Source organism: Embiotoca jacksoni, unplaced genomic scaffold, assembly GCF_022577435.1.
Source record: "Embiotoca jacksoni isolate LCO1_2020_lvr unplaced genomic scaffold, fEmbJac1.0.p SCAF_3, whole genome shotgun sequence".
Taxonomy (NCBI): Eukaryota; Metazoa; Chordata; class Actinopteri; family Embiotocidae; genus Embiotoca; species Embiotoca jacksoni.
In genome coordinates this window covers 25096449-25120294 of record NW_027185381.1, presented here as the reverse complement: position 1 = coordinate 25120294, position 23846 = coordinate 25096449, and the positions used below count along the sequence as shown (strand labels likewise).

Here is a 23846-nt window from a genome sequence, read left to right as displayed (position 1 = left end):
TCCGGGAACGTGGTGACATCACTTTATTCAGAATAGTTAGACCATTTCTTTTTGGTTAGGTAAATCAAATGTAAGCTTTAAAATTCACCTTTTTTTTTTTGTTTTCTCCTCAGACCTCGTGAGATCGACGGCGCGTGTCGATTAGTTGCACGTAATTTGATTTGTAACCCCTTAAAGTGACACTAATTGCTATTTCTATAACACATGTAATGTTGCCAGACGTAATGGAAAACGTCTTTAAAAAACAAATAACCACCTACAGTAACGCTGCTGGAGGTGGAAACATTTGCGGTCCAGATTTTTCCTGTTTGTTTTCACTGCTATCGTCTGCTTCATTTCCAGCAGCAGCAGCAGCAGGCAGCTGTTTCCAGTGTGGGGGGGGGGGGGGGGGGGGGGGGGGGGGGCTCCAAAAACTGTCTGAATGTGCTCCCTAACCACCATCAAATGGCACATTTACAATGTAAACAAGCATTTATCAGCAAAAGTACCAGATGTTTCCCAAAGGATGAATATATAAGTCAGAGCAGCAGGTGGAATGATCAATACAAAGGGACTGATGATAAGGTTGCTCCTCATCTGTTGTTTGTGGAAATAGGAAAAAAGTTTTGTGACACATCATTGTTTTGTTTCGAGCTTTTTCTGCTGCCTGCTGGCGGCAAAACAAGCTACAACCAAATAAAGAAATAGTTATATGCAATTTTATGATAATAAGCATACCGTGCATCACAGTTTCTTTTTTTTTTTCGAAACTTAAAAGAAGCACGGGCTCAAGGTTAGCCAATCTTGACTTTTTCTCAGGCTGACTTTGTGCCTTCAGAGCTTCTAATGAGAATCGTTACTGCGGTGAAATTGCAGCTATTTTGGTAAATTGCAAGCTCCTGCAAATATTCCAAACATTGGTGTTTTTTGCATAAAAAAAAAAAATGATATTATGATATTATGATCAGGTCATGGAGGGACTGATTATTACCAAATATTTTGTGCGCAAATTCTAGTTGTAAATACTATTTTATATTAATTGTCAGCTTGTATTTTGCGTTTACCTCAAACTAACTAAAAACTTAGCATAAGAGCACCCATTGGTTTCTTGGTTATTTCTTTTTGGTAATTTAATCATTTCAAGATATTGAATTACCGACGTGAATAATAAAATCTACAAAAATAAGACCCAAGTCGTAATGAACCGAAAGATCCACAATAAAGAATCGTTATTAAATTTGCCTCATAGGAGATGACTGGAAAATCCACTTATGACTCGTGTTTCTGACATTTTGACCACACCCTGTCAACAAAGTATGACAATTTAACATGCACTAAATAAAACACTTTATGTTCGCTCTCTCGGCTGTTTTACATGTCCTTGGAGCACGTCCTCTTCCGTTTGCTTCTTTACGGGAAGTGTTCCGCGACAAAGTCATCCAACTGAAGTGAAACCAAGGTGAACACCGAAAGTCTCCTTTGTTTCGTGTCTTCTCCGGCCGTGTGAACCGATGCATGACAGTTTTTTTTAATGTCCAACACAACAGTTAAATGTTCGAAAGAGCTGAAACTGCGTTGATCCGAACAGGGACCGCTAATTTCTGTAACTCACCTGGATTACTTCTTACGACGGAGCAAATACTTTGAAAGCTGATCGCTCACACAAATCGACAGTTACGCCTCCATGGGTTCGCCTGCAAATACATGATTTTGGTCCAAACTTCAGTTTACTAAAAGTGAAAAAAAAAAAAGCAGTTTTATCTATTAAGATAATCTCATCCTACACTCTCAATAGCGTCAGTAACAGCTCAACATGACAAATTAAAGAATCAAAGTAGTTCACTTGGAATGTAGTTAAGTGTTTTTTTTGTTGTTGTTGTTTTTTTTGTTTGTGAAGACACAAGAGGAAATAAGAAGTGGGGGATTAACCTTTGTAGCAGTCGTAGCACACAAGAACACCCGGTTCACTCTAATGACTCAGCTGTTAGTCACACCTTGTACTACCTGCAGGTCCATCGTCCATCGTTCTACCGACCTGAGGCTCTTTATGTCTGTGTGTGTGTGTGTGTGTGTGTGTGTGTGTGTGTGTGTGTGTGTGTGTGTGTGTGTGTGTGAGTGTGTGTGTGTGGGTGTGTGTGTGGTCACGGTGACGGTGGTGTCTTCAGGGAGTTGCTGGATCCTCTTTGGCTTCCGCTCACCGTCGCTCCCTGCCCGACCCACTGGACCACAACAAACAAAGAGAGTTGGTTAGTTACAGACAGATGTGGAACACATGTCTGGAAACCACAGTTTTGGTCTCAGGCTCTACTGCTGGTGACGGCTCGGGGGAGGGGGAGGGTAAGGGGGTGGATTTTCCATTGGGCGAAATTTGTGGCTGGTACCTGGTACTATGTTTGGTATCACCTACGTCGAGCTTCCAAACGAGCTCTGCCCGTACAAGCCGGTATCACAGCAAAGCGTGAAATAGACACGCCATGTCCGCTACGGAAAAGAAAAAAAAAACCCCGCTTAGACAGGCCAAAAGCGTGGCTATTTCACGTTTTGCTGTCGTGGACCAGCGTGTCCATTTCACGCTTTGCCTTGATGCTGGCTTGGGAAAACCTGGAGTCAGCTACTGTTCCAGCAGAGGAGAACTTGCTGGATCTTTAGCAGCATGTGACGGCTGGAAGTTTGGATTTCAAACTTGTGGTGAAAAGGAGCCTCGTTTTGAACGTGTCTGGGGGACCTTCATGAAAATCAACGAGTTTCTTGAAAAAACTGCCGTTTCTATTGTGGGTGCGCCTTTGACTTGGACAAGTGCGGCGGGGGTGGCGTGGTAGAAGTTGGCGGATAACGGACTGACAACACCCGACCCACATATCAAATGAGTCACACCGCTGAAAGTTCCGCGGCCTCAGATTTAACCCGGCTCAGCTCTATTCCAGTGTATTTAAAACCAGGGTAAATATGTACGAGCGGCTTATCGCTGCTTAAAGGCGGCCGAACCTGTCAGAAGAATCACGCACGGCCGCGGTGTCGTTTCAACCGTCTAGGAATTCTCTCTGAATAAATCTCGGATGTTCTGACAGTGATGCAATTAATCACCGTCAGAGCAGGAGAGACAGCGCCTCGTTCTCACCGACCGCGCGGAAACTGTCTAAACCGAATGCGCGTATCGAACTGTGTTTTACTTGTCATTCCCCGAATTAGTATTTTAAAGTGACGCAACATTACCGCTTACACCCCGACAGACGAGAGGGTGAATAAAACATGAGTCGTGCAAAATCTGCAAAAAACAGATTTCACCTCACAAGTAAATTAATTTAACATGATGGCTTTTATGAGAATGAGCTGGTTTTGCTTTTGAAATTTTCAGCTCTAAATGTCGAGTCTGAAGACAAATTAACACGTGTTCTTTGAAAAAGGGGCGAGAAAACATTAAACCTCTTACAAAATGCTACAAAATCAAAGGGAGTCTCTTTTTTTTTCTCTCTCTCTCTCTCTGAAACTGGATTTAAGATTTTGATCTGGTCCTCTTTGATCTGAATTTTAACCGCAGGCTGACAGCGCTGGCAACCGCGGCGATACGTTTCTCTTTTGTTTGTTTTTTTTCACCTGAGCCAGGCCAGCGAGACTGAAATAATAAATTTTAAAAAACGGAGATATGAGCTGGAAGTTGGCTCGGGAGCGCAGACGAACCTCGCTCGGTGAGTGCAGTGAGCCTCTCCGGGATTCAGACGCTCATTCGTGCGACAAAGTGGAGGCAACTGAGCTCTCGGCTTCCTTTACTTTCCACTCAATAGCATCAGAACTGGCTTGAAATGACTCGGGGGAATTCGAGCGCATGTTGTTGTTGTTGGTCATGGTTTTGGGGTATGTGTGTGTGTGTGTGTGTGTGTGTGTGTGTGTGTGTGTGTGTGTGTGTGTGTGTGTGTGTGTGTTTACAGCCTTGGCTAAAGAGATCAAGCCGGTGAATTATTGATGCTCGCAGTCTGTGGTTCAGGGGGTCAGCGAGGTTTACTCTGACACTTCAGAAAAAGCCCCGAAAGCCTGAAGTGGATAAGAACAAAAATGAAGTGTGTGTGTGTCGAAATGTGTGTGTAACAGACAGCTTGTTGAACATGTTTAATACGACTTTATTGAAATCTATTCATTTCTGCGTGTGACTATTTTATGCGCGCATACATATCGCCGCACGACTATATGTGTGTGTGCACATGTGTGACATATATCCAGTGGGTCGGTGTTCCCCCCCCCCCCCCGAGGCTCCTGTGTGGATCTTTTAAAGGAACACAAATAAGCCATTAGTTGGAACCTCAGACCCGACTGCTGTTGTCCAGAGCTGCTGCTAATGGCCTCAGACGAGAACTGTTCCTGGAGTTTCTGACAGAAACCCCATGCATATATATATATATATGTGTATATATATATATGTGTGTGTGTGTGTGTGTGTGTGTGTGTTAGTGCTTTACAAAATGGCCCGAGAGACAGTGAGCAAGAGAGTCTCCAACAGAATGAGCTTTTGAATTAACAACAGCAGTCCGATACCACCACACCAAAAATAGCGCAAATTTTCCATCTTTCGTCAAATCTTTAACGTTAAAGATTTGACGAAAGATGGAAAATTTGCGCTATTTTTGGTGATTTTTTTTTTTTGGTATTCACAATACCGCAGCACTGTAGTCACATGATTTGCCACAGCAGTCGTTCGTGGTGTCGCGACACTCCGAAACATCAAAGAATTAAAAGGTAAAGTGCTTCTTCGGCAAGACTTTACAATATTTTCTCATAGGCGACTATAATATTAAAACACCTGCATTTTCCTTCGGTGGATTTTTCATAATGAGTTGAAACTTCTCTGGTAAATAAAGCACGGTCCTTTCATCGTGAAACCTTTGGCTTAACTTTTCCGACCGTCGCTGATTTAATCTCAATAAATTACATCTGTTCTGCAGTTTGGTTTGTCAATTATTGCAGCTGAGGAAAAAATAAATTTGCGACGCGTTCATTAGAGATGGGTTAATGATATTCCCGGGGTCCCTCACATCTCCCCATAATGAGCTTAGCCAGACCTCCCGCGGTAAGAACTTAATGATGTCTGGAGAGAGCTTACGTCAACAGATCACGTGAACAGCGCTTTTCACAGCTACCTGCTAACCGCTACGTCAAACGTGTTAATAATCTCGAGTCAAAGTTGAAACGTCAAATGAGAAAAAAAATGAATAAATAAATAAAGGAGCCACGTGAGCTGGCGGATGTTTAATGCGCGTCTTGTTTGATGCTCGGCGTTACATTCACCCGGACAGCAATCTTTTTTTTTTTTTTTAAGGCGTTTCTTTCTTTCTTTTTTTTTTGTTCATCTTCTGACCGCTTCCTGTTGAATTTAGCTTTGACAACTCGACATGAATTTACATGAATCAATCCAGCATCTGTTTCAGCGCACTCTGGTTTTTTAATGAGTGTGGGCTGCGAGTTCAGAAATAGAAACAGCCCTCTCTCTCTCTCTGTGTGTGTGTGTGTGTGTGTGTGTGTGTGTGTGTGTGTGTGTGTGTGTGTGTGTGTGTGTGTGTGTGTCTTTCTCTGTAAGCTACGCGCCTCTGTTGTGATAATCACAGCAGAACAAGTCAAGTATACATCAGGGTTATGCAGTATTTTTTTGTTATGTAATTGTGTGTTGTTGTTGTTTTTGTTGTACCTCGAGCTAGAATACATAACATGAAAAATGAGACTAATTTAAAATTCACTTATCTGTTCTCAATTAGGACTCTTTTAAGATTAAAGTAGCTTTTTTTTACAGTCTATTCGGAGGAAATGCCTTATTAAAAGTGAGGCCTGCAATTCAGTGCTTCTTTAAGTATATTTTTACATCAACATTACAGTTCTTTTAGCTCGACAATCAGATTTAATTACCATTTTGCTTCACTTTAATCTCTTTGAAAGGCTGGATAAATCAGACCTGTTTGTGCTAATTTAGAGGTCAGTAATTGGGCTACTGCTTTCTTACATTTTAATATCAAAGCCAACATAGATAACAGATTATAGTTGGGTTTTTTTTGTATTTATACCGCATTAAGAGACAGCCAGTTAATAATTATGAATCTTTTTAACAGTGAAAGGTAACTCAACAGAAAAAACAATGCTGCCTTTGTGTTGATATACATCTTTTCTTCTTTTTTTTAGCCATGCTAACGGTATGGATGTCAGGATGGTCAGAACAGAAACATTCGGGGTACCCAGAGGATAAATCCCTCCGGTGACTTTTAATATAGCACCACATTGGTGTTTCACATTTTGTTTTGCCATATTGAGTGAAATGTCTCAACGGGTGCTGGATGGACGGCCGTGAAATATGGTTCAGACATGACGGTGCCAAGAGGAAACTACAGTTCAAGAACAGATCATGATCCCCTCAGGATCCACTTTAATGACTTTAATCATTTCTAATTTGACCTGTACTTTGGTGATGACCAAATACGGGCTGTCGTTCGTGTGTTTAATTAGTGTTTTATCGCGCTCACACAAGTTGAATTAAGTTGGGAATGTGTTGTAACATAGGCCATACCTCTATGAGCGGGTGCCAGTGCGCGATGGGTTTTCGCGGGTACGACAGCATTTCGCTCCAGTGGTCCCGCCCCAGACTCTCGGCCTCGTTGCCCACCCTGCACACTCCGATCACTTCGTTGTGTCCGACCCTGCAAGACAGCAAAGAAATAGCATCGGAAAAAAAAAAATCCACGATGTTTAAATTCTATTAGCAAATGAGCGACACCGTGAGCGATAAAAAGTAACCGACCGATCGTAGTCCATGACGGCTATGAGCAGGCTGATCTGGTCGATGTTCTCGGGAGGAACATCAAACACGATGGCTTCGTTGTACACCGGGTTCAGAGTGTTACGCTTGGTTGACGTCTTTCTCTTCTTTAGCCTGCGGCCCTCACACATCAGGGAGACCTTCACGTACGGATCTGGAACGAGGTAACGAGATACGATCAGCGGGGGGGGCGGGGGAGGGGGGCAGCTCAATATGCTGATGTGAAGAGCCATCAAACAAAATACTAAGAAAAACTAAGAATAATTACGCACTTGAACATCTGATTTTTTTGTTTTGTTTCATCGGACCCCCCTCACCTACGACCCCATGAAAACACTGCGTTGTCGGTCGGCACCCACCTGAAGCTCCAGTGATGTCCATGGCTTTGAGATTTCTGGCTTTGATCATTGTGATGGTGAGCCGGCCGGCCGTGGGGAGATAGCACAGCGAGAACATCAGCTCTCCGAGGTCCACATTGTCCTGTGAAGAAGTAGATTAAAGTTCTAAATCAGTGCTGCACGCTTTCACTTTCATGCCTCCGGCAAAATAAAAAGTAAAAAATTCACTTTTCAGAGTCACTACTGTCGTCGCAGATGGAAAATATCGCGTATATACTGAGTTCCAATTGATTCTCCACAACGCAACCCGATACTACGGCAAAAACTTAAAATAGACACGCCGGTCCACTATAGCAAAACGTGAGATAGCAACGGTTTGGGCTTTAGGGCGGGGAAGTTACACGCTTTCCTGAAGTAGACGAACATAAACCTACTGCATGTGTAGAGCCGTGTGATTTATAGGTTACTAAACAAGCACATGGTTGCGGGTTAGAAAACAAAAAGCAACTCAACCAAACACTTTGTCGCCTCATGGATTTGAACCTCGTCGTCCCGCACATCGGTCCCAGGCCAACAACACCGCGGAAAATAGTCCGTTATTGCCTCTGTCGCAGGACCTCGGTTACACGATTCCACGTCACATGACATTTACGTGCACGTCAGTTTCACGCTTTCAAAACGTGACTCTTTCACGTTTTGCTGCAGCGGACCGGCGTGTCTATTACACGCTTTGCCGCGATACTGGGTTGGATAATATCATGGGATCAGAGGGTTGTGAGATATATATACATATATATTCTAGATAATGAAAACCATAACAGCTGCCAGAAAGAAAATGAAAGAGATCAAACCAAACAAAAACTAATAGACATCAATTTTAAAGGAGATAAAACACCAAAACTGCTGCCCTGACAGATGGTTACTATGAGAGTGAGTGTAAGGCGCCTCGAACTTGTAATGTACTAAAACTTTAGTTCAGGTTTTACAATGAAAAACAAAACAGTCAACTAAAAGGCACATTATAATATTTTAAAGGAATCACGTGTTTTTACGCCTCAGATTCGGATCACGCCTGTGACACCACTTCCTAATTCGGATCGTCGCAACGTGCAGCGACAGCGTGAGTCCTCATTATACTTTTACATTTTCTGAGAAGCAACCTGGTGTTTTGATATTTGTTGCATCTCCAAATTGGTGCATGTCCACACTCGTGGAATCCACCATCACGTTTTAACTACACCTGTTTTCCAGGAAAAAACATCCCGCTTTCGCAACTTACATCCACGCACATGACAAAGTCGTTTTCCAATTAACACATCTGAAAATAACGTGCGATGGCGCGAAGGTGAGCGCTGCGTTTTACGAGAGCCCGAAGAGGTTTCTCACAGGCGGAAACTCGCAGCGAAGAGGTTTTAAAAGGTAAACTGCAACTGACTGACTCGCAGTCGATGCACGTTTTTCAGCGGACGCCGTTACAAACTCTTAATGCTTCCTGTCCGATCGCTCCGATTAATAAACAAGGATGTTAGTGATTTTGTATTTAGGATTTTGTCAGAAGCGACCAATTAGATAGAAAGCCTCATTAGAGGTCAGATGGAGCGGATTATGCTGGAAAATCGTTGTTTTCGCTCCGACATCAATGAGCGCTCCTTCTCATGCTGATTAAGATTAATTGGAGTCAGATTATACGGAGAGGCAACACACACACACACACACACACGCACACACACACACACACACACACACACACACACACGTAGACCCGCTTTGGAAGCGACTGCTCGGAGACTAAAAAAATCTACTGAAAATTCAATTAAACGAAATGAGTTGATTCATCACAGATGTCAACACCTGCCCGCCCGCTAGCGAAGGAAGGAACCAACCACACGCATACGTGGAAACACACGTACAAACGAGCCCGGTCCGGGCGCAGTCTGCGACATCCCGATGACTTGATTTATCACACGTGTTGCCGAGGCAAGATCCACCTCTGACACTGCATCATCACTGTCGCTTTGAGCCTCGGGGCGTTAATGATGTACGGATTATGACGTCTCCGAGGTGTAACACACACACACACACACACACACACACACACCGGCACAAGCACAGGAATCTACACACACACACACACACGGGGGCTGGCGTGTTGAGAGACGGTGGTTCAACAAGCCCTTCAGCTCTCCACAGATAATGTGATATCCTTCTCCCATCTCTCTCTCTCTCACACACACACACACACACACACACACACACACACACACACGCAGCTCACTTACGTTTTCAGACTATATAGAGTGTCGGTCACTACTCTTATGAGCACTCAAATCAAGCCCGCGGTCAGGATTATGGTCACTTGTGCACGGCCAATGAAATTAGACCGGTGCTCTGAAGCGCCCCAATAAAGCCGAGAGAAAGTGAGGACAGTCCATCTTCTCCAATTATAATACTCACACCTGCTCTCCCTCGGGAAGCGGCAGGCTCGATCTACGAGCCTCTCTCGCAGCGTCTTCTGGTAATCACGGGCTCGGCCCGACTCCTTCTCATTGCGCCTCCCTCTACGTTACTCTCTGTCTCTGCGTGACATGTCTGACATTGTTTCGCTCTGAAATGAACTGGAATACGGAAGACACATGATCCCCCGTTGATTCCACTCATGCACCAAAATGAACAGATGTGTTGCTTTGCATAGTCTGGTGTCACGGCGACACACCCGTCGGTCCACTACGGCGGATACACGATGTCCGCGTCAGCGTTGTGCCTCGCGGGTTCGAGGGAGGGAGGTCACGTGACGTAGTATAACGGGGGATATGAGTCAGAGTGGAGAACAGGTCGGAGGTGGTTGGAAGGAACGAACAGAACCGTTGTACGCACGATCAGCGTTTACGTCTGTAAGAAAAGGGAAATCGACATGGGTTTCTTTTTAAGGAACGCACATAACGTAATGCGTTTAAATTATGTAACGTTAAATAACATTAAAAATGTACTTATTTTTTTTCCCCAAACAATAATCTTTTCCTAACCATGATATTTAACAACTAACAGAAATGTTTACTGAAGAGAAAACTACGGGATTTTTTCTTACACAAAAGAATGCATAAAACGGCTGTTAAAATCCTAATTATACACGATTTTTATTCCCGTGAAGTTGATTTCGCTCTCACACAAACTCACCGCGAGCAGTTGTCATGTTTACTCAATGTTTCATGACGTGACTGAAACTGAAAAACACCATTCTTCGATTACTTATGACACTGAGGTTCTCACCGCGGGGCGTCGTATAAATGGTACACTTTATGGTTACCGTGTCCAGTTGGATTTCTTTTCCCCAAACTGATGAAATTAAACTGAAATTTTAAGTCCAACAAACCGGCGTTTTGTGTCCCGTCCTAATTACGCACTACAGTGAAGTTTGAGATTCAAGTAAAACAGTTGCAATTATTTTTTATTTGTTTTCTCATTTCAATAATGCAGTTTCAATTGAAATGAGCTGTATCAGTCTCACGAGGACGAGAAGAGGAAGCATTAGAGTTCATTCAGCTCACTTAAACACTGGGGATCGCGTTACATGAGAACAAATCAGCGGCACAATATATCTGCCTGGGTGAACATGGTGGAAGTAAATAAATCACTGCCGAGGCAGGAACTTTCACTATATAGATAAATTCGCCCTGGCAGAATCAGGTTAGGGCAAAAAGATCCTTCAGAACTTTCCGTGAAGAATAGGGAAACAGTTATGGACAAAACTCGACGGGCAGCGACTTTGTGTAAGTATAACGAGGCCTGAATATGTTGCAGCTTTCGAGGGAAATGACTCCAAATGTAGGAGTCCACCTCAATGTTACACGTGGCTCGATCTAATTTCAAAGTAAAAACCTCAAAGATTTTCATTTAGATAACTGTAATACTGTAATATAAGTTACGATTCAACAAGACGGTTGTCTGCGGCGACATTTCTGGGAAATAAAAATTGCTAGCGTTGCCCAGTTAGTAACGCATTTTCCATCGCCCGACAGCCCAGAAAGCGGGCAGAGCCAACGCAATGACCTCGCTCACCCACTTCCAACCAACAAACGTAACACAGGCGACACTGTTTCGGATCTCTGGGAAGCAAAGCGACGCTCACAAACATAGCTGCAATTGCGATTTGTCGCCACAGGCGGCACCAAAGAGAGCAAAACTGACATTTTTGAAATTGCAACTTTTTAGAGTGCATCTGTTGTTTTTCTATAATCTATATGGACAAAAGTACCAAAGAACTAGAGAGAAAACTGACCTGTAGAGAATCTGGAAGAGATTTAATTTTTTTTCTTGAAATTATATACTTAAAATTACTTCACACAGGAAAATGGGTCAATATCCTAACCTAGAAGCTTAACCAAGAAATTTTGGGTGCCTATACCGAACCAAACTAACCAGATGAAACGAAGATGAACTGTGCAATCTCATCGTAAACATTCAAGGATTGCGAGCCCTTAACTTAATGTTCTTATGGCGTCCGTGCTTGTTTGTCCCTGTAATATGTCCATTCATGACTCAATTGACCATAAGCATTTTAGAGAATCCCATTTATCACTTGGTCAATAAGGGCAAATGGGAGGGCAAGTGCTTGGTATACTGTACCATTTATCATTGTTGGGAAATGGGAACCTTCTTCACTAAATTTACAACACACACACACACACACACACTGTGAATGCACATTGTGACCCCATTCATCAGGGTCCTAATTATAGGCCAAGCAGACTCCCGTCGATAGAATCGACTGGCCCTCCAGGAGCTGCCGGTTACTGTGTCTCTGAGCTCTTCATTGTCTTTATTGTCCCAAAACAATCTTCAGCTAAGCAGAAGGAGGGCAGGAAGCGTGCATGTAACAACAAGACAAGATGTTGAAAAGCAAAATTGAACCTCCTCACTTGTCCATGTGAGGAGATTCAATTTTGCGAGACAAGAAGTACCTTCAAAATGATACACTACGGTGTGTCAGGTTAAAAGGAATTATGAAATGTCGATTAGCTTGAAATCAATGCACAAAAAACGATGTTGCTTTCTTACTGCACACTGATTGGGGGGGGATCTGAAGAGTTTCCTCTAATTTGTCAAGAAAACTAATCAATTTTGTTACAAGATTTGGCCATTTCAAACAGTAGAGTGTGTGATTGTTTTGTTCATCAAGAAACTCGGGTATTGTTTAAGTTCTTCCATGAAAACCTGCTGTTTTATAGCAGCGAGATTGACGATTCATAATTACATTTCCTATGACTTTTGGACTCCATAGAAACAATAACGGCAAAGGGGAGCCAGAATCCCACTGATATAAAACCGTCATTAGTGGAGCAGGATTCCTCCCTGAGCCGGCAGAGATATGTGAGGTTTCCAGTGGCAGATTTTAATTACTGTTGCAGTAATTAAATTCTCTCTGGTTTAACGGTGAGGTGTTGTAGCGTCAACATGAACATACAAGGAGTCTTGCCATAGTGAGCTCGAGGTTACAGTTTCTTAAAACTCACAAAAGGAATATGCTTATTGAAACTGTAAACACGAATCAACACGATACAAAGGAATTCATTACAGTTTGTTTGGTATTGTGACAGCACTCCTACGACTGACCTAATTGTATATATACCCCTACAGGACGAAACTAATTCGTTTTTCTATAAACACGTAAGTCAGAAATATGTATGCATTACAGTCCAGTGCATATGGCCGGGGATGGCTAGAGGTTTGTTTAGTGCCGGGAGCATGATTAATGCACACACATTGGAGGGAGTGGACCAGCACTAGGTCCCTTCCCTCTAATCCCAAGGGAGGTAACCTGGTTCTGCTGGGGGGACGGTATGGTATTTTTTAAAATACTTTAGACCTTCCTTACGGACGTAAAATGCTGAGACATTCACATGCACGTGCTAACGTGAATCCGATTCATCAGATTCAATTTCTAAAAATGCTTCGTCATTTGGTACCAAATTTCGATACCAAGGCCGCATCCACGCTATTATAGTTTTTGGTTTAAAATGCACAACTTTTGCTACGTTTACACTGGAGTAAATCATCATGAACGAGCCAATAGAGGATATTTTAAAACTGTAGCATCTACTAGTGGTTTGTGCGTGAGGCGTTTAGGGAACAGTAAATTGAAGTCTGTACTTCAGGAAAACGAAAGATTTGGAGTGTAATGTGCTGCGTTGTTTTCCTAGTATCGGAAATAGTATTATTCAGGAACTGGTATCAAAGTCAAGGTGTCAGTGCCAGTTTTCAAACATTTTTGAACGCTACCCAGCTCTAATCGCCACACAGGAAACCATGGTTACACCCGTATGCGAGGCTAAATTGGAGGTTAGAGAGGTATCAAGTTACAATGAATTGGACACGTTTTTTTCTGCACATTACAAATTTGACCTACAATGTGTTAATCAGTTACACTGCAAATTCCTAGAAAAAAAACACTTGAAATGGAGGATAGAATAAAGGCCAAAATATGCTGTAAGCCTATTCCAAAAAATATATATGCATCTTAAACTATGCAACAAAGAGGGCTTTGTTGAAGAGATAATATCCCAGAGTTGCTCAAACTAAACAGTTTGCTAAACTGGAGACGTCGAGTCGTGCACATTGATAATTTCAAGTCTGTGGTGGGTAAATGGATGATTGATAAGGGATTATATTTAGAAAGTGGATGCGTCTGACTTGGACACAGGAGACAGGACAGCTACACTTCACATGTTCGATGCCTCAGAAGAGGGTCTAACCCATTTAAAGTGACCTGGTTTAGCTGGGGATGCTGTTTTGAGTCTGGGCAATGTTAAAACAATATTAGCGAAGCGACAGGATCAGAGTGTTTGAAGAGATGGGAGAGTCGTCCCACTGGCTCTTCATATTAATGCAGTTAGCAAGACGCAAAACAGGTCCGAACTGGTTTAGTGCTGACCCAGCTCACGATCATTTGCTTGCTTTGAACTTAATTACTTGATGAGGAGCAGCTGTGTTGCCCATGTAAGTTTCAGAGCCTCACCCAGAAATCCGGCTGAGCAGTGGCCGCACTCCAGACACCAGGGGTAGCTTCCCAAATCGCCTTTTTTCTGATATGCCACGATTTCGAATCGTTTGGTAAAATTTGTACGGTCATCCTATCAAAATGCAAGCATCTTCACACATATGGTAATATGAGCACAAATATAAGTTTTCATAAACATCTAGAGATTTTAAATATATGTACTAAGGATACCTAAAAGTATTAAAGATAGGTGAAAAACTCCAAGTAGGTGTTACTGCTACAGTTTTTGGTTTACGTGTTGAAGATTAATCAATTTGTAAAAGATTTTAGTAGACCTACAGTTTCTAGAAGTGGCTTACTTTTTTCATGTCTACAGGAAAAAAGGGAACTTTGCATAAACATATGAGGGTTAATGTACGTGATTAATTTCAAAATTATATATTTTCTAGGCCAGAGTGTACATGTATCTTCTCAAAATTAGTTCCCCTCACTGTTAGCCTTGTAGTCAACTAACTTGAGCTCTGCAAGACAGCGCTTGAGTTAAATGTTAATGCTGGCGTGCCAACATGCTCACAATGAAAGTTGCTCATATTTTGTTGGTGTAAAGGCTATTATTATTGTGGTTTGGTGTGTTAGCATGCTAAATAGCACTCAACATAACGTTTTGCTCCGTTCAAATGGAACCCGTGGTCACAACATGTTACAACAAGTGGTGTGCCCCATATGCTCGGAAGAGCAACATTTTCCTCAGACTTAGGCTATTATCTGAGCTATGAAGATAAACTCTAAAATTACTATAAATTAGCTTAACATCCAACAAAAAATTAACTTCCATGACATCTGACATTTCCGTAAACGTCAGCAAACACGTCACAGCTGGTGAACTCGGGGCTTACAGAAAATGTCTAGTTCAGACCATGTCAGACCATGTCTGCAAGAGGTTGTAAACAAACAAAGCATGGAGGATGTTAGAAGTGACATCACTTGGCTGCTTGCCGCTGTGGTTATTTATTGCATGTTTGTAAAGTTGGTTTTTTTGTTTTTTTTTAAGTTAAATGTCTAACATGAATGCCTTTTCTGGTAATTATGTAAAACAAATTAACATTATATAGGCCTAAATATAACCAACGTATATCTATCTATCTATCTATCTATCTATCTATCTATCTATCTATCTATCTATCTATCTATATAAATAAAGATAATATAATTTCATTAAACATTTAATCATTCTTTTTTTTTGTGTGGCGTTTTTTCTTTTCCAATGACGATGTAAGCAGGGTGTGATGTCTCGATGGAGTGTCCCATTTTACTTTTTATACCATTTCAGCCCTCGTGGACTCAAACACTCAAACATTACAGCTGTGACTTCAGCTGAGTCAGTGAGGGTTCAGGGTTCAGGGTGGACATTGGGATTGGGCCTACAAATCTGAAGCTAATGGGATTGTGATTACCAAAGGAATGGACAGATTAAAATTTTGACTAGATAGAGGAACAGTCAGGATCAGCAGCAACTCAAACTTTGTGTAAATCCGTGAAGTCAAGAAAGAATTTGCAATTCATGTAAAGGTATATTAGACTCTGTGCAACAATTTTTGTGATATTAAGGGAATAATCAGCATAGATACAGCCACTATGACTGAAATGCAGTCACTATGAATAAGTTTCCCTGATAAGAAAAAACTGATTTTTTTTTTTTCACAAGGACACATTCAGCGGTTTTGATTACTCTGCCCGAGCAGTAAAACAAAAACAAAGCCAAAGAAACATTGATTAATTTTGGCACGTTTAAGAGTGCCGGGCTCGTTTCTTTATGTATATTACAGACACCAAAACTCATTGAAGGTTATATCCTGCCCATGACTCAGTTGTCTGCCTGACTCAACCTTCTTTTCTTTCAAACGGCCTTATTATGTTCACGATGTACATTTTGTATTAAAAGAATTAAACACGGCGTGATCTTTTACAAGGCTGAAGCACAATAAGAAATCAGCAAAGTGTCAAACCTATTATATTATTATAAATAAGCAGTCTGGTCTGAGTTAATCCCAGCCTGTATATTCTTGTTCCAGAAGCTTGCTATATGTGATCATGCTTCTAATCAGTGTATAACTTGATCCGAAACTGTTTGCCCATAAACAAGACAAAAAGAGTTTCTATCCCAGACTGCGGTCCTCACTCAGCGAGGCAGCCCAGCCATGAGGAATTCCCTGGCAAGAGGATCTAACTTCCTTACTGAGTCACTCAGTGTACCGACGCTGTGGATTTATCCGAGTGAATAATGTAATATAGACGCTGTATCTCTGTCAAACCAATCCCAGTCTTATGTCAGTGCAGATCTGGGTCACTAGCCCCAAGTGTTTCCCACAGATTTCATTAAACATTAACTGTGTCTAAGTATATTTCTGTGTTTCCGACTTTCGAAAACACTGATGATTTCCACTCGGAGGGGAAATGATATACAAAGTGCGTCGATATATTTCCTTCTCTCTGCTGTTTTAACGGGGATATACAGGATTTTTTTTAATTATTATTATTGTTTTAATGTCAAGTCTGTTGAGAGGACATGAGATTCATGGCTGGTACACACAGCAGGTTCAACGGGTTTGCAAATCTGCAAATGTAAAAACTTGCATTCTGCCCACTTGCTAACTTTTACCAACCTGCCATGGTACTGAGAGCAAATAATGGCGTGCTGTTAATAACAAATATGAAGAAGAGAAAGACAAGATATGAAAGAAATGGATTAAAGGTCTCACCGAGGTTACATATTGTATGTGCCGGCACAGTTTTGTCTCCCGGGGAAAGTCGGTAAGATCCAGGAAGTTGTCCACCACCACTTGGCCGATCAAATCGTGCCTAGAGAACCTGTCAAAGTCGTAGACGCTGAAGTGCAGCTTCCGGCTCGTGAGCTCGGTGTAGGCCACGGGGAAGAGAAACACCTCGTCGAACACTGGGTTGAGTGTCTTGCGGTGCACCTTGGTCTGGTGCTTGGTTTTGCGGTCGGGCAGCAGGTAGATCTTGACGTAAGGATCGGAGGTCCCTGAGAAGTCCTTGGCGGGAAGGTCCTGGGCCTTGTGGATCTTCACGATCAGCTGCTCCAGGTCGAAGTCGAACTTCAGGATGAAGTTTAGACACCCGCAGCTGTCGGGTCGACGGCCGTCTTCGGCGTCCACCGAGCGCTGCTTGTAGAGTTCCGGTTTGATGCTGCCCAAACCGGACAGAGACTCCTGGCGCTGGAACTGAGCAGGGTTGAAGTCAGGATTGGACAAGTTCATCTGACGGCGGATGGAGTTGTGCCTGTAGGAAAGCGGTTAAATGTTAAGACATATTAGATCGTTTAAACCATTCAGCTCATGTATCCTCGAAACTCGTCGTTGCTGGAGGGCAACTCCAGAAGCAACTGGTCCCGGTGCCAGATGAATTCTATGCTGTCAACTTCCTAATAAAGAACTGTGTGTGTCCATCTGCATTTAACCTGCCAACAACACCAAAAGGTTGGCCAGCGGCTTCGGGGGGGGGTTATTGTGTACTAACCGTACAGACGAGGTAGGCTCAGTAATCTGTCTCTGGACCCGGTCCCTGGCTAGAGTGTGGACCTGGTTTCTCTCCACCTTGGCCTGAGTCTCCAGCGGGATGTCCGGCGATGTGTGGCTGATCTTCAGGGCGGACTCCGGTACAACCACGGCCATGGGGGGCCCCGAAGGCTCCTTCACACAGCCATCCTCGCTGTACTCCCTTTCCTCGCCGTCCACCTGCACGGCACACATCAACGTTTACGTCACTATAGATACGATTATAGAAACCAGTGCCTCGGGAAGGCTGATTTTGACTTTCGAGTTTTAAGGCTGGAAGACTTGTTTGTTGATGTGCCTCAAATCTAAATTTGGTCCACACATTTGAATATGTAACGCAGCCTTCTTTTTACCATTTCAAATTAGGGATGAGATTCCTGGCCAACAATTTTGTTTAATGCAGCGTTATAAGGGAGCACCTTTCCTGGCAGGAACTAAATGACCTCTCCTGTCTGTACAATAATTATGAAGTTAGGGGCAGTCGGTTTGGCTAAGCATTGACCCAAAAGGAGTGAGAAACAGCTGGCCAATAAAGTTATGTCCAGCAACTTCTCTCACAAATCAGGTATTTGGGATAAAATGTGCCTTTACAGAAAAAAAAACACAAGTTTCCTATGTTTTTCACAGGAGATCACATCTATGACACGTGTCTACCGCATTTTGAAAAATATGATAACAGGAAAAATATGTCGAACAGTTTTTCACATGGAAATCTCCATGGGCTTCACACATTACACAATGAAAATGTTCTAAAACCACACGTTTCCCATGTGTTTTTTTGTAAGGGTGTCTCCACTGGAAAATGGTCAAATAAAGTACAACCATAACTTAAACAATGTGTATATAGAACATACTACAACAACAAAAAGGCTTGCTGTTTTAAAGCACAGCTGATGTAAGCGATGCACAAAGCAAATGGAGCTGCTGCTTAGAGCTCGAAATGTTTTTGTACGTTTTATTACCCAACTTTAACCTGACTGGATGTCTAATCTGCCAGAGTAATTTAAAAGGTCCTGCACATGGCGGGTTCACCGGGCAGTTAACAATCACTCAGCCAGAGTGATTGCGATCGTTGCTAAAGGCCCTGTACAGACTGTGGGGCGGAGAGACTCCTTTGAAAACCACAACAAACAGTAGTCGGGCATTAACAGACAAGCCAGTCTCACAGCAAAGCATCAAATAGATGTGCCGGTCCACTACAGCAAAACGTGAAATAGTCACACTTTGGGCTGTCTAGGCGTGGAAATTACACGTTTTCAAAGAGCGAATGTCATGTGACCAAAGTCCCGCAATAAGGGCAAGCAAAGACATTTTTCTGCAGTATTAGGAGGTAGGAGGGGTGGGATGACGAGGTTCGAATCCAGGAGATGACAATATTTTTGTGAAGCTCTTCTTTGTTTCCTTACCCCAACCACATTTTTATTTTTTCCTTAGCCCAACCATGTTTGTTTCCTAAACCCAAAAACATGTTTTAAGTTTCATTTTCCTGTAAATCACGTGGCTGTTTCATTCTTGAAAACGTGTAACTTTCACGCTTCATGTTTTGCTGCAGCGGATCGGCTTCACGTTATGCCGTGATACAGAGTTGCAACCGAAGATATTATTCTCACGAGTTATTATTGGGAATTGTTCAAGATTGCGCAACAATATACAGGCGCTGTAACTACAAAGTTGAATTCTGATCCGCTGATTTGTTGCACCCAATAGCCCTTTTTTTTCCCCCCCTCTTTACCTCTGTGAGGACGGGCTGTTGGTCTCCCCCCAGGAAGTGCGCCCCCTTGAGGACATCTGGGAGGAAGCGACCACTCAGCGGCACCCAGCACAGCTTCCATGACACAAAGAGGGAGACGCTGAAGAGGGCCAGACCACAGGCAGTCACCAGCAAGGACAACAGGCTCACCGATACATCTAGAGATGCAAGAGAGAAGAGGGGGGAGGCGGGGAGGGGTGGGGATTAGTGAACACAGATTTGCCCGTAAAAAAAAATGCTGGCACAGACGAACCATAGCTCCTCGGGGCGGACAGGCTGTGTGTTTATTCAGAATGCTAAATGAGATGGGAAAAAAGTATAACATCTTCTAACTGTAGGCAAAATAATGAAGAGAAAAAAAGAATTCCCCTGGATTATCCAACATATATCAACAGACAGCAATGTATTGCCTTGATCATGAGGTGCCTACATGCGGCATCAAAAAATAGCCTCCAACAGCAAAGATTGATCATCAGAGAGTCAGACTGATTTCACTGATTCAGGTTTAAAAGGGAGTTTGACAGAAAACTATCTTTTCTTGTCAAACCAGGTGAAAACCAGGTGATTTTGGATGTTTCAGCTCGATTGATTATCATTTTTATCTATTTGATGCATGTGACCCATCATTTTTGGTAACTGCAAATGATCCGATCAAGCCATTCAAACCTGAAACAATTCTCGACATGTGGGTCTGAGAAATGAGGCCCATGCGGAAGTGCCTTAAAGTGCAATACCACCAATGGACACTAGGCTCCCAAAAAGGCTCTGGCTCCATGGACTCTATTCAATTTCTCTCATGAAACACAAAGTCAATCTTTTTTTTTTTACATCATTACGGTGTCATTTGCAAAAGTCTCTCTTTCCTATTAGGTTTCCATCTGAAAATAATCCCATCATTATTTTGATATTAGGTTTAAAGAAGCTGTGTTTTTGGGGGCGTGTCTGTTTGATTGACAGGCCTGTGGTGCAGTCAGGTTTCTGCTATATGTGGGCAGGGCGTAACATCCTAAGGTTCCCAATTCGATTGCAGGTCGGAAGTCAGCAAGTCGGAATATTGCAATTCTGATGGGACATTTTTTAATATCAAATAAAAAAATTGACTGATTGTGAACAATCCGATAGGACACATCTATCGCACTGTGATTCCCGATTTATTTTCCATTTTGTTTGGAATGCAAATTCTTTGCGACCCATTTTATTCTCTGCACTTTGACGTCTTCGTGTATTTAGATACAGGAGAATTCTGTAATTGTAAGAGTTCCCGACTTTTCTAACTTGCACTTGCATTAACATTTCCTATAATTCACTATCAACTTTTGTTCAATTCAATTGATTTTATTTTTCTTTAAAAGCTTAGAATCACCAGGCAAAATAGTCCCACGACACTTTACAAATAAAAAAAAACAACATACAGCAAGCAAATCAAATAGTAAACAACCACACAAAATACATGATGTGCTTAATCTTTGGATGGAAAAGTAAAAAAAATAAAAGGTTGTATCCTGACACATCCTCTCTTACGGGAGTTTATTTCTCACTTTCCGTCTGTCCGAGACCAGACTCGAGGAACGATATTTGAGAAGTATTGCACACGAGTGTTGTTATCCATTAGCATAAGAGAGGTTTCTCCCTTTCGCTGCTCGCCGTAGAGTCAGACAGATAGTGCACGTTGATATCTCTTTTCCCGCGAAGCGGCCTTTCAGCCGAGCTCTTAGATGGTTTTGTTAGTCTGTCTGCTGAGATAAGATGCTTTAAAGAGAAAGAGTTTGAGAGATGACGCTGTTCTCTGGAACTCTTTCTTTCTTTCTTTCTTCCTTTGCTCGTCATTTCAAATCAGACTCAGACAGAAAAGACTGAATTTTTGAGCGTCCTTGCTCAGAACAATGCCTCTCAGACTCCCCAATATGTGACAATACCAACGATCCAGGGCGGCTTTTCCATCCCCTTATTTAACATTCTGCTGTGAAAGTGCGAAAGCAATGCAGACTTATTTCAATTTATTTTCTTAAACTTTCACTGAAACTATCTCTACATTCTAGTTTCTCAACAACTGGACTCATCATTTATAGATTCATCAAATATCCAACACTGTGCTCAAAGGATATTTTCTACAGAACTACAGGAGGACTGAAGCTGTACGGAATATTTTATGTAAAAAAAAATGTTTTGGACAAACTGCTAATTAAACACAGAGACATAAGAAACATAAACGGCTTTCCAGACAAACTAATGAGCAGATTGCACGTAATGTTTTTGGTATTTTGACCACTTTTGACACACTAAGTTGTTAAAACATCTGATTTAAAAATATTTAAGATGCCAATAATTCAGCACACAATAACCACATTGTCAAAAAAATTCAAAAATGTAAAACTTATGCCAATTTGTTAAAAAATAATACATGAAATCTCTTTAAATACTTTGAATACTTTACACTCAATCAATTATAAATCACCTCTATAACACAAACGAGGGTGAAGAGGTCTGAATTCTTTCACTGTAGACTCCTTTTATTGCAGCTTATTACTTATGCTATCCAAGTCAACGGAACTCCATGGAGACGCCACCTACATCGAGTCAAGGTATGGCGCCTGTAATTAATTACGCAAGATGTAGAGATTACAGTGCTGAATGGTCTCCATGGCAACGTCTCTCATTGGCTTCTGCAACAAAGCAGGTGGCTGCGAGCACGGATGCAAGCGCGCTCAGGATCTACTCTCAGGATCTATTTTATGCCCCATTAAATTTGTGTTTTTTGTGCACGTTGGACTTCTGGGTTACTGTGATGTCGTCACACATCAGGTGTCAAAGACCGACCGCAAACTATATAATGAACCTCTGGAAGAGGAGCAATACGTTGGTTTTTTTTCCTTTCTCTTGCTTGTCATAATTTAATAATAATGGAATATATGTATCTATCCTTTTACTTTTTCATGACCTTATTTCCTAATTTAAGTAATTGTTATCGTTTTTTTCTGTACGATATGATATCGAGTTCTTGTCGGCATTGTCTGTATATTAAAAATGTGTTCAATAAAGTTCACGGGGGGCGTGGGTGGAGGGGGGGGAGGAGCGACGACTGCAGCATCACATACTTTCATCATCGTTGGAAACATGTGTGAACATGTCAGCCCTCAGACACCAGTGCAGGAACCGTTCTGTGTTTCATCGTCGCATTGCAAAACAAAACTGATCTGATCTCACAGCTGCTGTGTGTTCGCAAGGAAAAGACTGGGGGTGCAAGGACTTTTACATAAAAATGAAAGTCCGTTACATTCAAGCCCCAGACAAGTTCAGACAATGCTAAAAACGAGGCTAAATAAGCCTGCCACCGCCACGTAAAAGTCTCTGTATTTTCACAGTATAGAGAGTTTAGCTCCATATGCTGACTTAGATGAGAGAAAACAAATTCAATCGCGCGTCTTCTCTCGACTTTCCACACGTTGTCAAATGTGTCGCTTTTATTTTGCAATAGGTTGATTTGAACGCTACCATCCTGAATAAATAAACGTTGCTATCGTATGATATCGCAATAAAGTAGGCAAAACCTAAAGGTGTTAAATGATGATAGGAACAGGAGCACAGTCAGCTCTATGGTTTGTGAAATGAGGCCGGTAGAACACAGTACTCTTGTGTGCAGCTCTGCACTGGGCACCAGCTGGGGTGAAGTGAAAGCACTAAAGAAATGATCTGTGTGTGTCCCGACACAGTGCAGGGCTTCTGTCCTCAGCTGGCACAAATAAAAAATAAAAAAATGCGTGCAGCTTTCTCCATTTTGCTCCGGCTTTGATGTGCTAAAAAGTTGATGCATTTGTTTCAATATTTCAATATAGCGGCTTTTTTTTTTGTATCTAAATTGAATTACAGCTCAGAATATCAATATTTCTTTCCTCATATCAACTTCGTTTGCATTCAAAGCTCACCAGCTTTCCTTTGAAACCAACTTCCTTCTAAATATTTGAGTCCCAAAATTAAATATTGAAAACACTATTGCTTCTTGTGTGATAATTTTGGCTTTGAAAATGAGTAAAACAGCCCAGAAAACCCATTATCTTCATTCGATTACCTTTGTTTCGGCAGTTTTCGAAACCGCAGGGTGTCTTCGCTTTTCAAGTGCAATCAAGGCACCGAGGACTAAACTCCATACAGCTGGTGGAAGTTAATTTGATTCAGGAGCGCCATTAATCAGTAGGCTCACTCACTAAAGGAAGTCGACAATTATAATTAAAAAAGGTCAGGAAGGTTTTGATTAGTATAATTGTCTGTGGTGTGGTTGGTTGTTTTTTGTGAATATGCATGACGAAAAAAAATAGAGATTCTTATACTAACTGGAATATAAGTGGTGGCTTACATCAAAGCTGAATTGGACAGTAAAGCAGTACAATTACAATTATGGAAATTATTCTTGCCAACCTAGAAG

General features: G+C 42.0%; 1 protein-coding gene across 1 annotated transcript in view; it reads right to left on the bottom strand.

Moving 5' to 3' along the window:
• Positions 1-391: 391 nt before the first annotated feature.
• The window catches only part of syt9b (synaptotagmin IXb), a 35021-nt gene continuing 11566 nt past the window's right edge, over positions 392-23846 (bottom strand). The window contains exons 2-8 of the mRNA XM_069161940.1: positions 19409-19584; positions 17639-17856; positions 16861-17401; positions 7129-7249; positions 6752-6923; positions 6521-6650; positions 392-2198 (exon numbers count right to left, since the gene is read on the bottom strand). Of these exons, the coding sequence (XP_069018041.1) occupies positions 2121-2198; positions 6521-6650; positions 6752-6923; positions 7129-7249; positions 16861-17401; positions 17639-17856; positions 19409-19584 (1436 nt within the window). The 3' untranslated portion in view covers positions 392-2120. The remainder of the gene's footprint in view (positions 2199-6520; positions 6651-6751; positions 6924-7128; positions 7250-16860; positions 17402-17638; positions 17857-19408; positions 19585-23846) is intronic.